This window comes from Oenanthe melanoleuca, chromosome 8, assembly GCF_029582105.1.
Source record: "Oenanthe melanoleuca isolate GR-GAL-2019-014 chromosome 8, OMel1.0, whole genome shotgun sequence".
NCBI classification, from domain to species: Eukaryota; Metazoa; Chordata; class Aves; order Passeriformes; family Muscicapidae; genus Oenanthe; species Oenanthe melanoleuca.
The window spans coordinates 4,279,371-4,294,871 of record NC_079342.1 but is presented as its reverse complement, the minus strand read 5'-3'; the positions used below and the strand labels follow the sequence as shown (position 1 = coordinate 4,294,871).

General features: G+C 37.9%; 1 protein-coding gene across 1 annotated transcript in view; it reads right to left on the bottom strand.

The window, feature by feature from the left end:
- Nucleotides 1-15,501, bottom strand: part of USP24 (ubiquitin specific peptidase 24) — a 60,753-nt gene that overhangs the window by 34,824 nt on the left and 10,428 nt on the right. Inside the window, exons 2-17 of the mRNA XM_056497429.1 lie at nt 13,875-14,040; nt 12,841-12,908; nt 11,292-11,435; nt 10,663-10,785; nt 9,796-9,831; nt 9,154-9,219; nt 7,593-7,658; nt 6,716-6,790; nt 5,834-5,992; nt 4,662-4,776; nt 4,055-4,158; nt 2,805-2,912; nt 2,239-2,334; nt 1,965-2,126; nt 695-739; nt 18-125 (exon numbers count right to left, since the gene is read on the bottom strand). Coding sequence (XP_056353404.1) covers nt 18-125; nt 695-739; nt 1,965-2,126; nt 2,239-2,334; nt 2,805-2,912; nt 4,055-4,158; nt 4,662-4,776; nt 5,834-5,992; nt 6,716-6,790; nt 7,593-7,658; nt 9,154-9,219; nt 9,796-9,831; nt 10,663-10,785; nt 11,292-11,435; nt 12,841-12,908; nt 13,875-14,040 — 1,641 coding nt within the window. The remainder of the gene's footprint in view (nt 1-17; nt 126-694; nt 740-1,964; nt 2,127-2,238; nt 2,335-2,804; nt 2,913-4,054; nt 4,159-4,661; nt 4,777-5,833; nt 5,993-6,715; nt 6,791-7,592; nt 7,659-9,153; nt 9,220-9,795; nt 9,832-10,662; nt 10,786-11,291; nt 11,436-12,840; nt 12,909-13,874; nt 14,041-15,501) is intronic.

Sequence of the window (15,501 nt, the reverse complement as noted above, 5' to 3'; positions counted from 1 at the left end):
TCAGCATATAGCCTTACCTTGTCTTGTTTTTGGTAAGTTTGCTTAATAAATGAACGTGTGATTTCATGGAGCTGACGCAAGGCTGGCACCACCCACACAAACTGAGGATTATTGTGCTGGGATGACTGGTAGCAGGAAAGGGAAAAGCAATTACACATGTGGTACATACTCAACAACAGATTAACTTTCCTCTCAGACTCCTAGAAGCCTACTGATATCTGTGAATGTTGCTGCTTCAAAACAACAGCTACCACCTCTGCTGGCTTCAGTTACTTGTTCCTGCTCCCTTTTCAACACTCAAAGTGCCCTTCACTTTCTACAAGAAGTCACTTAAAACACCAAAAATATGACATTTTGCTATCCCTATTATTAAGCCCAAAGTACCAGCTCCTTGCTAGAGAACATGCAAATTAAGTAGCCAAAAAGAACTCAGTTGCACCAGGGAGAGATGATAACCACCACCTTCCTCAATTATGGGAGATGAAGCAGGTCTAAAATGGCATAAAAGGGCAAATCCAGTCAAATGATGTTACTTACTGCTAAAGCAAGAGCAACAGAAGAAAGAATTTCAAATACTACTGAGGCTTAAGAGACAAGAAATTTCTGATTGGTGCTGCAAGCAGCTTCCTGATAGGAAGCAAAGAATACTTAAGCTGCATTTTGAAAGAGATCCTACAAAGAATAACCCTCCTACCTCATTTTTAGAACTGCTCATCACTTTTCTGGGAGGCTTCATTTTCTGTAAAGTTTGACCACACAGACCAGTACTGAGGTTGCTTGTTCAGAGAAGTGATGTCTGGTTTAAATACTGACAACACCCAAATACCACCTACACACTCAGAGAGGCTGAAGGAACCTGCCCATAACAGAGTGCTCTCCACTGAAGACTCCCTCACAAATTTGAGAAAGCTGCCTTAGCATTTCATTCCCTCCCAGTTTATGTCATCATTTCCCTAATGAAGGGAAATAAGAACCATGTATTTTAGGTGTCTGCTGTATGCTTACCCCAATCCCTTCTAGTTTATAATTACAGCTTTTGTTAGTGTTTTCCACTGCAGCACCTCTGTAAAAGCCCTTGCCAGAATATAATTAAAAGGAATGAGATTAGGAAAGCATAAGAGAAGATCCAAAAGAAAAAAAAAAACCTGTAACTTTCACAGACATTGAGAACCCAAGATTTGAAATTCATATTCATGAACACACACATAGAAGTGTGATCAATATCAAGAACCAACATACTATACCTCCTAAACATCTAAAATCCTCTACAGATGCTGCAACACAGACAAAACCTAATTTATCATGAAAGAAATGAACAAAAAAAAGTACAAGACTTTTTCCTTATTTACAGCATATTTCAGGGTGAAAAAAAAAGAAGACAGGAGCATTCCTTCAGGCTTCAAGAAAAACTGCCTGCTATGTGAACAGTGCAGGAGAAAATATATGCAGTCTTTTAAGCCATGCACATCTCTGCTGCTGCCAGGAAACAGTACAGGCAGCTTTGGGAATGGCTTCTTTATGTTACAGGAAGAGTTAAGTATTTTACAGAAATACAAAGCTACTATGATTGAAATACTGATTTGCATTTTGACACTTAATGGTCATGCCAGAACACATGCTTTACTCAAAAAAAACTAATCTAGGCTTTCACATGAAAGGGACAGTTAAAATACTGACATACCTTTAAAGTGGTTCCATTTGCAAATTCTAACCTTGGGCCCATCCTGGTAGTTTCCCATAAACTGATCACTCCTTGTGCTGAAAATTTGCTTAAAACAAAGGCAAGAGACTTACTATGAGTCTCATGATCAACAAAGTGGCTCACACAAAGCCTACCCCTCTCGAGGACTCCCCAAGGTAAGAACTTACAGATGGGACACACAATTTGTGCATCTTGAAAAGAAAAGGGCAACACTGAGGCTAGATAAGATCTCATTTTGGAAAAGATAAAATAATAAACCAACCCTCTTAATATCCTCTATGCATTTGATGATGTAGCTCCTTTTGATTGCCTCTTTCACTGCATAAGCATCACTGAGGATTGTCAGGTGTTCCTCCAAGGCCTGCTGGATAAGACTACACGGTAACGTTGGAAGATGAGCCAGATCCCAAAGCACCTCCAGAACCTGGAGGAAGAAGGGCAAGGATAGTCAGGACCTAGGAAGTACAGAGGCTACTCTACATTTAATAACTCTACATTTAATAAATCAAAAATGCAAAGGAAAACCATCCACTTGCCTTGCCAGTGGTTGTTTCCACTCGTGCTTCTCGGCCAATGCGCCCAATGAGGCTCAGCAGCTTCTGCCTCACTCGGTCACTCTCTGTCTCCCAGCTCTGGACAGCAAAGAAATCAATGTTAGAGCACCTCTGTCAGGCTGTCACATCTCAAGTGTACATAAAAATATAATCCACAATTCCTTTACTGCAGGAAAATCAAAATACAAACAAGTATGTTTCTACCATAAGTATTTTCTTATTTCTTTTGCTGTGAGTTACAGTACTAATTTGCTCAACTCTTTTTTAAATACTATTAGGGATTAAATATAAAAATTAAATCTCACTTTAAGTCCCTTAGGACTGCCTACCTAATGCACTTAAAATCCAAGTCAATTAGCAAGACAGTAGCAGATTAGGCTTCTGGGTTAACATAAAAGTTAGCAGTAAAAGTGTTTTTTTAATAGAAATTTTATATTTATATAGAAAATATAAATGTATTCAAGGCATTTGCCTTTCAGTAGGCAGGATGCACAAGTATATCTTATCAATTCTCTTCCTAAGGAATGTAAATTCATGTGAAAACTCACCTTTTGGATTAGAACAAATAAATGATTGAGCTGATCAGAGCTAAACTTCACAGCAGCTGCAGCAATAATGGTATGTATGTTCTCAATCACAGTGGAGGATTGTCCTGACTGAAAAGGAGGAAAACACAAGAAGGTAGGTACTTAACCCAAACAAGCCAGAGAAAAACCTTCATGTAAGCATTATCCTACTACTCATACTGAAGAGTGAGAATAGCAGCTTTTGATGTGGTAGAAACACAAGTTCACAGTAAACTGTCTGTGCTCCTCATTTCCCTGGCTGAGAAATGTTTGGAAGTAATTCTAAAGCAGGAAACTACAAGTCTGCCATCATTACAGCAGCTTCAAGCTGCTGCAGTGGCAGCAGTACAAACATCACCTTTTCTATTGCTTGGTGAGGTTCACGTTTGTGGTGTTGAATCTTTGAAACTCTTCCAGGCTTTACTCAAAAATGAGCAATACAAAATCTCCTCCCACATGGATGGGAGCACCATGGTAACAACAGCCAGAGAGGGGGAGGAAGTACTGCTTTTTATTAAAGAATAAAAGTGAGGGAGCTAGAATCACATTTCAACTCTGCTAAGCATTAAAGACTTGCTACCATGCCACACAAACTGCAGACCTGACAGTGCTCAATGAGTTTAGTCTGAAATATCAACATTTGCACAGAGAAGAAAACCATTTCCTGCAGTGGAAGATCAGTTTTTTGTCAAAGTTTCCAAGTGTCATTTGCATAAACACTCAAACCTTCCCCACACAGTAAAAAGTTGAATATCCTTGAAGTGAATGCCACAAGATGACTTGTCAGTCAATTATATGTCTGCACAGGAAGGTAAATGGGAATTCATGCAGTTGGAGCCCACTCTCTTTAAAGTCACACTCTGACTTTAAATCCATACCTCCAGCCACAGATATTAATATCTTAGCTTGGTCTAGACAAATATTCTTGTCACCTGCTTCAGGCTGACAACCTCTTATGCCAAGTCAAATACTTTTGCAGTCCCTTAACACCTGTTGCAAAGAACTGAATTTCATCACAGGATTTAACAGCTGTGATAAGAAATTGCCAGAACAATTGATTTTACATGGTAAAGAAAGAAGCAGAAGGAATTCTTTGCACTAATTTATCTGTTAAAATCTCAACACCTCCACACTGCAATAGAGATGTATAGATTATTTTTTAAAATCTCTTCATTGGAATGTTTGCTTTTGTAAGACAGTCTAAAAACACCTGCCTAGTATTGATTGCTTACCTGAATTCTCCAAATTTTAGTGAGCTCATCTAAAGATAATTTACTGCCCAGCAGTTCAATAATTCCCTTTATACGATCACAGTATTGAGCTTGATCTATATTACCTGTAAATAAAGAAAGGCAACTTAATGAATATATTTCAAACAGCATTAGATACATTAAATTAATATAAAATAACTAATTCTTTTAAAAGGGAGAACAAAGCTAGTTACATTTGGAAAGTCTTTACTGTTACAGACAAGTATCAGTACAAAGAAAAAGAACAAGGCTGTTTCCATTTTTATTTTGTTTTGCTTCATACATCTGATAGCACACCTACAGAATGTTACTACTTGGGGAGAAAAACATCTCTTTTCTCTATTTTTTAGAGGCTAACAATATACAAACTGAGAGTAAAAAAACCAGGTACAGCAGAAGACATCTGCACAGGTGTCAGAGGACAAGATGATAGTTACAGATTTTGTATTATTTTAATTTATTTTGGAGACAACAAAAACCTTGAACTTTGGTTAATAGTGCTCATTAAAATGCATTGAAAAGGAGAGATGAGATTTTTAAATTTAAGTCATTCAAAGAATTTTTCAAAAGGCTTTGTGAGAATTCTTACCTTCCAGAGCAATTGACAGGACTGAATTCTCCACGAGCCAATTTAGCAGTCGGTCTGTGTCTATTGCATTCTTCACTGACTTGGACACTGTGCTGTCTTCTATTAATTTTGTTACCTAAAAGTTGCAAAATGTAAGATTTTAACAAAAAATTCCCACCTGCATCTCACACACACACACACAGAGTGAAATCTATTCAAAAAGGCTCATGATGAAGCTTAAGTGTAAATCCTGAAATATTTTGAGTACAGGTGTTTGGAATTTTTTGGGTTGGTTGTTTTTTGTTGGGTGCCGCTTTTTAAATTGTTTTTGTTTTTTTACTAAGCCATTTAAAGGCAAATTCTTAACCAGAAATACCATGTCATCAGTCTCTGATGCAGCAAAATCTTATTCCCATTCTGACATAGAAAAGCTGGCCTGCGGTGCCAGGTATTTTTCTACAGATATGTCAGAAGTAGGTTATCTCAGGCTTCTGCTTGTTACACTCAAATCAGTGTCCTACTTTTTATCCAATACTAAACTGATACAGGCTCCTCACTCGAGGGAAAAAGAGCACATTTATGCTAAAATCTTCAAAAGCTGCACTTTTATAAATTCACCACGGATACACAGCATTTATGATTAAGAACCAAACAGCAATGAGATTTAACATCTCAATATTCTCATAAGTAGAGAAGGAAAAAAGCAGAAAAGATGGACTCTTGAAACACTACAGTGTCCACACACAATTGTAATAAGAACACAATATAAAATATTACAAATATGTAGTGCAATGTGGACTAAGACATTGATATAGGTTTAAGTCCCATTAAAAGGAGAAAAATGGGATATACTACAGGACGCTCAGGATTATCCCAGAGTGAATATTCAATGAATAGCATAGACCACTGCTTATAAATCAACCTCAAATTGCATTTATTAGAAGAGTGCACTTCTCAAACTGTGTCTAACTGGGAGGCTTGCAGTGGCTACTAGAAACAATTCCTGTTATATTAACTTGTTCTGATGTTAATTTTGAACTCAGCTTCTGCTAAGGCAACATAACTCACAGGGAAATATTGCGCCACCTCTTTTTTTAAGGCTGTGGTTTCAGTGGCTTATTAACAACCCATCCTACCTAAACACATGCTCTTGTGCACACACACACACAGAGACAGACAAAAAGCCAACCTACTTCTTTGAGGGAATTCATTTTTGCACTGAAGTGGGGGGATTTCAACATGCGCAGCAGAATGTCCAGCCGCAAGTCATCGACCGCCGTCACCAGGTCAGGCTGGAAGCGCATACACAGCAGTTTGATCCCAGACAAGAGCTCAGGGATACTCACCAGTCTCTGTTGGAAACAAAACAACAAAAAAGGGACAAACAGAGGCATTGGTGTTTTTGCTGTTCTGCTACAGATGTCAGTGAGTCACAAAGAGTAGGTTTAGTGATCAAACAGAGACTGTTTAATCAAAATACAGTACCTGGTCCATCTGAAAGTATTACTTGTACAGTAGAAATTTTAAGATAAGGAAAACTTTGGTAAAAGCTTCAGATTTGGTAAATTGCTCTCCTTTGGTTCAACACCCTAGGAATACTTTCTTGTTTAAAATTAACAGTTTATAACTAAGCAAAAAGTCAAGACAATTTAAGAGAACTGAATGTCAAATTCAGGGTAATGCAGGAAGTAGCCACAAGTTACACAGACATTTTACTACCAAATTCTCAGAAGCAAACTGCTAATGCAACAGTAATATGAATTTAACAGACTGCAAGACAGTAAATGTCTTTGAGTCAGAGAAGTGAGCATTCAGCAAGCTGCAAAGGGGACCAACAAAACAAAAAATTTGATAGCAACAGCAGCAAAATATTTTAAAAAGGGTCATAAACCAGATATTTATGGAAAAGAGTACTGAATGGAATTGTGTAAATGCATTTTCATTATGTCATTCAGTCAGAATTCAGAACAGGCTGTACTCTTGCCAGTGAGAAGAAAGCTATTCTAGTTTACACTGACAGCATTTCCAAGACACGCAGGAAGTTCTTCCTAAATATTTAATATGTAAAACATTACCTTGTCTTTCAAGTCCTTCTCTTCTACATTCTGTACATATTTAATCATTTTATGAATGACTGGATCCAGCATGGGCTAAAGAATGTGAGAAAAGGCATGACAATCATTTTAATGTTTCCTAAAATCAACTGAATTACTCAAAAGACTGCAGCAAAAGGAAATACTTAGCTGAAAGCTCATCATTACCTTAGAGATAAATCAACCCCTACAACAAAGATAAAACTATCCTGCTAGCTATGTCCAGGGAAAAAAAAAAAGCAATTAGAGTAAGATCCCATTTCAGACCACTGTAATGCAGGTTTGCAAAAAGAGACACACCAATTGCCCTCTATAAACACATCAGATATTAGGTGCATATGCCTCTCTTATTCCCAGGGGCTTCTAAACTACATCCTCTTCTATTAAAGTCTTTCAGTCACTTAAGTCAACAGTTTTTAGTGGTGAGGGCAGGAGTGAAGCCTGGAGTACATTTGCACATACAAAGAGATCCTGCTGAAATTTTTCCTGTACCACAATTTTTGCAGTGTAAACTCTCATATCCATGTACTTGATCTCAGCCAAAAAATTAAACTAAAAGCTAAATTCATCCTTCAGGCTGGATTCTTTTCCCACATGATTTCTATTGCTGAAGCTTACTAATGGCAGTGGTAAAGCTTCTCACTGCTGCAGATGTAGACACATGACTACAGATGACTGCTTGGAAAATGAATCTGAACATTGTCTGAGCCCTCCACTCATCACTCAGGATGCTCAAAATGTTCTTGTACTTTCTGAAACGTGAGATTTGAAGGCTTTTCAAATTAGTCACCAGTTTCACACCAACACAGTTGGAAATTAATTTTCAGTCTTCTTACAAGTCATAACAAAGACATTTTACCTGTACTACAGAAGAGTTAAGATATTCTGCACAAACTCCAAATGGCTGAACTAATGCAGAGATTGCCTGAAAGAAAGACAGAAAGTATTTAAGAAATCTTTTCATAGTTAGCAATCTATAGCTTAAAAGGAAAATGAAGGTGAACAAGTATTATTTGTATCATATATTTCCAGTTATTTGCTATGATTGTTTTTGGTGTGCAACTCCTTTATAACAACACATGGTTTGAGAAAGATTTACTCTATGGCACACAGTAGAGTATGTGCTATATATTATACATGGCATACAGTATGTGTTATACATTTTTGTCTGAAATAAAAAATGCCTTCTCAGTTTTCACTAATCTTGGTCCTCTCATCACTCTGTTCAGTGTTCTCTGACGGATCCTGCTTCAGTCACAGAAATAAACAGACAGAAAGGAACATGTCACATTTTGCTTGCTCTCTACAGCAATCAGAAGTGTGAATGCAAAATTTAAGGTTAAAGCCATATGGCAAATTTCTTTCCCAAAGCAATACGTGGGAGAAAGCTTTTGTAAATGTGTCATATACATGTCAAGATCTCTTCAATGCATGATTTTAAAGTGGTATCTCTCGTCAAGAAATTAAATGTATAAAGGCATTTGTTTGTCAATAAATAATACCAAAATCAGTTTCTTTTCACACTGGATCAAGAACTGTAGAACAGAGTGTACAGCAGTGCAATCCAAGGCCCAAATTAAGTGACACTGACCCAGATTTCCTTCCTAAGCAAGCAGTTATTAATCATTAAACAAAATCAAGTCAAAGTTTCTATGACAGAACTGGCATGTAAATCAAGGTTCTTCATATTCTTCTGTCAAGCTTACATATGAACCTATCTCTATATAATGCAGAAAATATCAATACCCCAAGAAAAGAAGTTGAATTCCCTCCAAGTGGCATGTCACTGAAAGTAGACTGATTTTATACTGAGGGACAAGGTTCCCAGATGACAGTCTCCCTTTGGCCTCCTCATTCTCCAAAGCTTGAAAGAATTGCAAGTCTCCTGAATATAGGTTAGGAAGCTAAAACTAACCAAGTCAGACTTCATCACCAAAAATAGTTTAGCTCTGTTGCACCAGTCAGTTTTAAGACACTGCTCCTGAAAAGTTGTTGAGGATTAGACAATGTCTGTCTTCTTAAGGACTTTTTTTCCCTGAACAGTGATTTCTGTAATAAATGACAGAAGTCAATTCACTTGCAGCTAAATGCAGCTATGGATGCAGTAAACAGAAAACCAGGGACATACTGGTGAACATACAATGAAACTATTTTGATTGATGTCTAACCAGAAGGCTGAATGCTAGCAGAAAGGTACACTAATTTCTCCTCTTTTCTGTGAAGTCTTAATTGCTCTTCAGTCAGGATTCTTATGTACAGCCTCATTTGACCTCCAGACTGACAGCACTTCTCCAGGGCTCTGTGGGAGTGTTACTCTGGTACCAAAGGAAAGGTAAAAGCACTGCCAAAAGGGACACTGCTGGTTCTACATGAAGGCTAAAATGGAAAGGGAGAAGTCTCATGACAGAAGATGGACTTACCCCAAGTTCAATATCTTCAGAATTGAGTTTGGACTGAATTGCTGAAAATCCACCCAACTCTGCAAACTGGAATAAAATAATCAGTATTACACAGTGAACTACAGCAGTTTATTTTTTAAATAAGAGATTATAGAAAACACTCCACTGACAGTTCCTGAGATGCCAACAAGTGTCCTTTACCATGAAATATCCCATCCAAAAAAAGCTTTATATTTTCATGGGAATTCAGGGGTGCATTGGGGAATGTAATGCAATTAGACATCATAGCAGGGTTTAAGTATCATGCTAGAAACTCTGCCTTGAGTAAAAATGGACACAGGGAAGAAAGACAGACCACATACAGCAACAGCTGACTCGTCTGGCACTTTTGCTTGGGGGACCTCTGATTGCAGCCTCAGCTGGGCTCCCAAATTCCTCTAGTCATAGATACCACGTTAGGGTAAAGGTGCTTAATGGACAAGGCAGCAACTCAACAAGCTATACTTTACAAGGCAGGATTAAAATCTCTATTTTTTTGTGGTTGTCAGAAAAGTGAGGAAAGAAAAAAACAAGTCAGGGCAAGATGAAGGGAGGAGAAGAAATTACCTCTGCAGACCAATGAATTCAAGTGACAAACAACAATTCTGCTTTACATTTACCTACCCTGTTTACTAGATCCACCAGCCACCCATGAGGTTCCTTGAACAACAAGAACAGGAACAAATTAGCAGCTGCAACATCAATGCTAAACATTTGTCTTCTGAAACAGACATTTGGACAGACAAGTTCAGCCCATTAACCCACACTTCAAAGAGATGCACTATTACACAAATAAAACAATGCTTGTAACAGTTCCTGTATTAAGTGTAGCTGGAGCTCTGGTTGGTGCTCATGAGCATCATCCTGTTTTGGACTCTGTCTGACATCACTGCCCATGTGCTGTGGTAACAGATCACATTGTGGCTGCTGACTCACAAGCAGCTGTATTTATAGCACTGTAGCAGTGTGGAACATTACTTCCCCAAAGCAGCAGACGTAGAATTTTCTTTCTACGGCCACAAACTTGTTTCCTGAAGGAGAAATCAATCTGGAACAACTGTGACAAGACAGTGCAAACCTCAAAAATTGCCTCCTTGCCAGTGTGTTTAAGATATTTTATCCTTGGCTGTCAGAAAAGCCTGAATTCTCTACTAGAGCTGAACACTTGGAGTTATCCTGGTCATTTCACACTCAACAACCAAACAGACATCAGTCCTTAGATACACAGATCCACCCACTGTGTGCCTCATGTCTAAAGCAACACACAGACTGTTGTGCTACTTTAGACATGAAAGTACACCCATTTCTAAATGCAGCCTCTAACAGAGAATTGGAACAATATGAGAGCACAATGCCTACATACACTCCATGTCTATTTGCAATAATTCTTGGTGGCACATTTAAACTTGGTGTTACAAATACCTACTAAACAAATAATATTATCTGAAACAAAGACATCTACCCTAAAATTAGTTTTTAGGCCATGCTTACCTTCTGAAAAGTGGATATGGGTGAGACAGCATGCATGTTCCCCTCCCCAAAGACTTCTGCCCAGTTTCTCTGGCACACCTTCATTCGATTCTTGAAATGATATTCATTGTCTGGATTAAATGCCTTGAAAGAAAAGCCCATGGCAATGAACAGGTGCCTTATGCCAGTTTCAAAACTTATCTTGATGATATTTGACCATTTCAGCTGAGCATTCTCCTGGCTGACAGTTAAAGATCTAGCAAAAAATAAAGCTGAATACAAGCCCCTGCTCCTGCCTCTCAGTTCTCACCGTACAAAGCATTTTGAAGCCTTTATTCTGTACAGACAATATCCAACAACCATGTGAACCAGAGGTCCATAAAACAGGGAACTGAACTCAAAGTATCAGTTAAAAAAAAACAACAGCAAAGTGACAATCACGTGATTTTTTTTAACTGGTAGTTTTCAGAAGTTTCGAACAGCACCCACTCCTTTGAATTGCAAACTGGCTGTAAAATATCTGCAGCAAGCAATGGCTGCAGATTTTAAGACAATGAACTACAACTTAAACAGTTGCAAAAAGCATCAACTGCATAAATACAAAATGCCAAACACCCAGATATTAGAAACTGCATCAGAGAGTCAAATACCATTGTAAGCACACCAAGCAGGCCCACGGGGATAGGATCTTGTTTTACTCTTTCTGCAACCAGGTCCACCAGCAGCATGAGCATGTTGTAGATTCCTTCATGGATTTCAGTTCCCCACTTGTGAACAGCACTGGATGTCAACAGCTAACAATGGAAAAAAAATTAAATTTTTAAAAATTTTGACACAATCACAAACAAGGACAAATTTATCAACTCCTGAGACTGTTTTCAGAATAAATGTTTCCTTGGAATGCACTCATCACTGTCTGGTGTGTTTTTCAGATGCTCTTTCTGCATTAATGGCTTAAGAGTTAATTCAATTTGTAATTTTGTGGAAGAACACCTTAAATCACAGTTTATGACAGAAAATAAAACCTATCAAAGTGTTTTCCATTTGCATGCACTAGTAGAGACTGTAACCTTTGCAAAGGACAACTAATATGAAACTAATCTGTTTGCAGATTGAACACACAACTATTAAATCTTGAAACAGGCAGCCATAAAGCTGCACTGATTCAGCTGAGGCAACCATTTACCAATTCACACTTTTTGAGCAGCTTCTATTGGAAAACAAAGCACATGTACCAGGAGAGAGGTATTTAATGCTGCTTCCACCTACTGAAACATGTTCTTTAAATCTGGTTTCATGCTTTTTTATAAAGGACACTTGGCTGCCATCTGCAAATTTCATTTAATTTCTGCTTTGTCTGAACAGAAGCAGATAAAAAACTTAATAGTTTAAATACAATCACTTCTTGTACCATTAATAGAGTTTCTTGTAAATATTTCAGCAAATTGTAATCCAGCACATCATGAATTTAGATTTCTAGATTATCCTTCTGGAGGAACAATCCACATTGTTTATTTCATATGCAAAAAATACCAAGAGATATAAAACCATTGTATATAAGATTAGTACACTGATAACTAAGTGAAATTTTTTTTTCCTTAAGTTTCTGCCTTCATTAAATAGAATTATATTCTCAGGATTTTAACATTAGGACAGAGTAACTTTTTAATAGGTATATGTGTGTTTCTGGACTGATGGTCTAAAACTGGGCAGGAGATTTAGACAGTACCTAAAGTGGATGGAATAGTGGGAAGTCAATTAGTTTGGGGAGCTCTATAGAGAAAATTCACAACAGCCCAGAGAAACACAGGGCATTGAGAACTGAGGTAAAAGATAAATTCTAAATGGATTGTGAAAAGAGTTTAGCAACCCTCTAAAGAAAGAACAGAAAGAATAGTTAATGGAAATCTGACCATGAACTTGCCACCAGTGGCCATATCCATTTTTGGGCTCTGGTAATTACCACAGAGATCTTCACTTAAGAGAAAAAAAAAAACCCTAAGTGCTAAAGTTGGCCAGAGTTACAGAATTGAGACCTCGTATGATTTAAATTTAAATTTCAATGGTTTTAATCTAGGAAAATAATTTCAGTGTGATTGTAATCTAAGAACCCATTCAGTAGCTGCCTGAATTACAAAACACTATTTTCATCATGAACAACACAAAGAAACACTGAACTGGCCTACTGCACCTACTTACCTTTTTAAATGCTTCAGGCATGCATCTGTCCATAAACCTCTTGCAATTCTCATCAGAATCAGAAAGACCTTTACAGAAAAGAGAAGGCTTTTTAACAGTATTTTTAAAAAATTACTTTTTAAGATGACCTCAGGGACCTTGCTGCAAATTTGAGGCAACATCACTCAGACAAGCAGTAGTAAATGTGCTACTGGTCCTTCAGAACTAGCATGCTTTTTAAGCCACAAATAGCATGACTTGAAAGAAATTGCCTTTCAGAACGAAGAATTAATTTCCCAATACCTTTTATAGCTTCTACAAGCATTATTAGCACCATAAGTAACTTGTAAACTTCAGAGTTTACAATTCATACATTACTGATGCTCCACAGCCTCCCTCCAAAACCAAATTAAAGCACAGCCTTTTAACACAGATTGGAAACAGAGAAGTAAACCAGAACCACTTAACAACTTCTCTTCTTCCAAGAGATTACAACATTGCTTTAGCCTGCCATCAGGCATGACTGAAAAACTATCTTGTACTCTCATTATACCCCAGTTGTTGGGTGTGGTGCCTCCAAAACACTCTTAACCCCAGCCAAAGTACTGAATATGAAGAGTCAAATTCAGATCAAATGCAATATAAGCATTTCACCAAGGAAAAACAACCACTTATACAGGCATGGTAAGGAGGGATTGAGAGGACAGCTTGCTTTTATGAATGGAAAATAACCAGCAAAAGGAAAAAAGTGGCAGTAATTTACTTCTGAAAAGATGTAATTCTCACAATTATTAGAACACAAAGAAACATGTGTGCCACTTTTTGAAAAAAACTAAAGTAAACAAATTACTTTAGAGAGAAAGAAAAGAGATCAGTGGTTTTTTTTACAGCATTGGGTAGAACAGCTCACCATTAACCACTTTCCCAGAGATGTGATTGTTGTGCAGGGTGCAAGTAAACAGCAGCAAGATTAAAGTGGAAGACACAACTGCCCAGCATTCTGTCTGTGACACTCTCTGAACAGATAATTTGTGTAATTGTGAGAGGGAACTTACCCAGTCTTGCCAGGTAGGTGGATGCAATTAGGCACTTGCCTAGAGACTCCTCCCGCTTGTAGGGTATGGACCAGTGATCTGTCAGAACTCTGCTCTCCAGTTCATACAAGTTGGTTGTTGGGAACTCAATCCCTTCACCAGAGCAATTCCCATTTTCATCATTTTTCTGTGGGTGAAAAAAAAAAAAAAAAGTGCAAGTGAAACAGTTTTCTAGACACATTAAAGGGTTTAGAAAAGGCAGCTGTGCTTGTAACAACCATGTCAAATTCTCAACCCTGAGGCTGCTTGTGTTTTTTCAAGTAGAATTTAATATTTCAATTTGAATTGAAGGGATTACATACCTGGATGTATTTAGTGTAGATAACTACTATGTTTACATAACTAATTGCTAACTAATTGCTTACTTAAGCAGCAAATCTTGTTCCATAGCATATCAGATCCTAGAGCCAGGTGGTAAGCACTTCCAGTCCCTGGGAGACTGTAGAGTACAAATTTAGATCTCCACATTAATCCTCTGTTCAACAACTCATGTAGAAAATGGGAATAGTTTACTCTAAGGGAAGTTCATTTCACCCCATCACATCAGAAATATAGATACTGTTTCAGCACATCAAGATTTTCTTTTACTAACTAATAATCTAAAGATAAATCTATATCAAATATAGTTGTCTAGCAAGGTAATATAATGAAGTCATAATGAGTTACTGGCAAATATTCTGGAAGGTAAGAGGGAAAAGGCAAGCAGGTGACTGCAGCTAAGCTTTACAGGTTTCCTTGCTAGTGGCACTAAAGAGCAGCTATTTCTGTGTACAGGACACAGAATTACCCTCTGCTTTCCACTAAATGCCATATGAGGTAACTGCTTCAGCAGAGCCAAAGAAAGAGTAGAAAAGTTATTCATTTATTTTCTTTTGTTTATTTTTTAACCTTCCATAGATGCCAGGTACCCAAAGAGTTCACATGGACTCCCTTCCCCTGCCTCCACAAGAGCAGGCAAAGCCAGCAGGAGAAAGGACAGAATGTCTGGATCAGGCCTGGCAGTGAGCAGGAGCCAGTGACAGAGACAGTGGAAAACAAGAGCAGTGATGGTAACAAGATCCCACTGAGAAAGAAGCCAGGGACACGGAGGGAGGAAGGACAAGCAGGAAACACATTCAAAAGTAAAAACCAGACAGTGTCAGGAAAGTGAATGGAAAAATTATAAAGGAATAAACAAAAAGAAAGAACTGAACCCTGGAGGAGATGGTATACCAAGAACGAAATCAGTATATGCACACAGGTGTGTATGCACACAGGTGTGCTTCCAGCTCTCTCACTGCATTTGCTATTTGTAGGATTAGACCTGTTTTAAAAAAGCAAATGTGTCATTCACTTTCATAATAGTACAAAACCATTAAGCCAAGGGAACAGCAGTTATACAGAGCTTAACCTTTAAAGTTCATGGACAGCATGCAGGCTGGACTTACTGACATTCTGGAGAGCAGCAGGACAATTTATAGGAACAGAACTGCTAAGAAAAAACACCTATTGGTGTTTGGGAAATAAAGTGGCACCTTTCTCCAACCCCCTACACTTAGTCCTCAGTTTGTCTTTATGGGAAGTTGTACTTCAGCAGACCTGAATATCA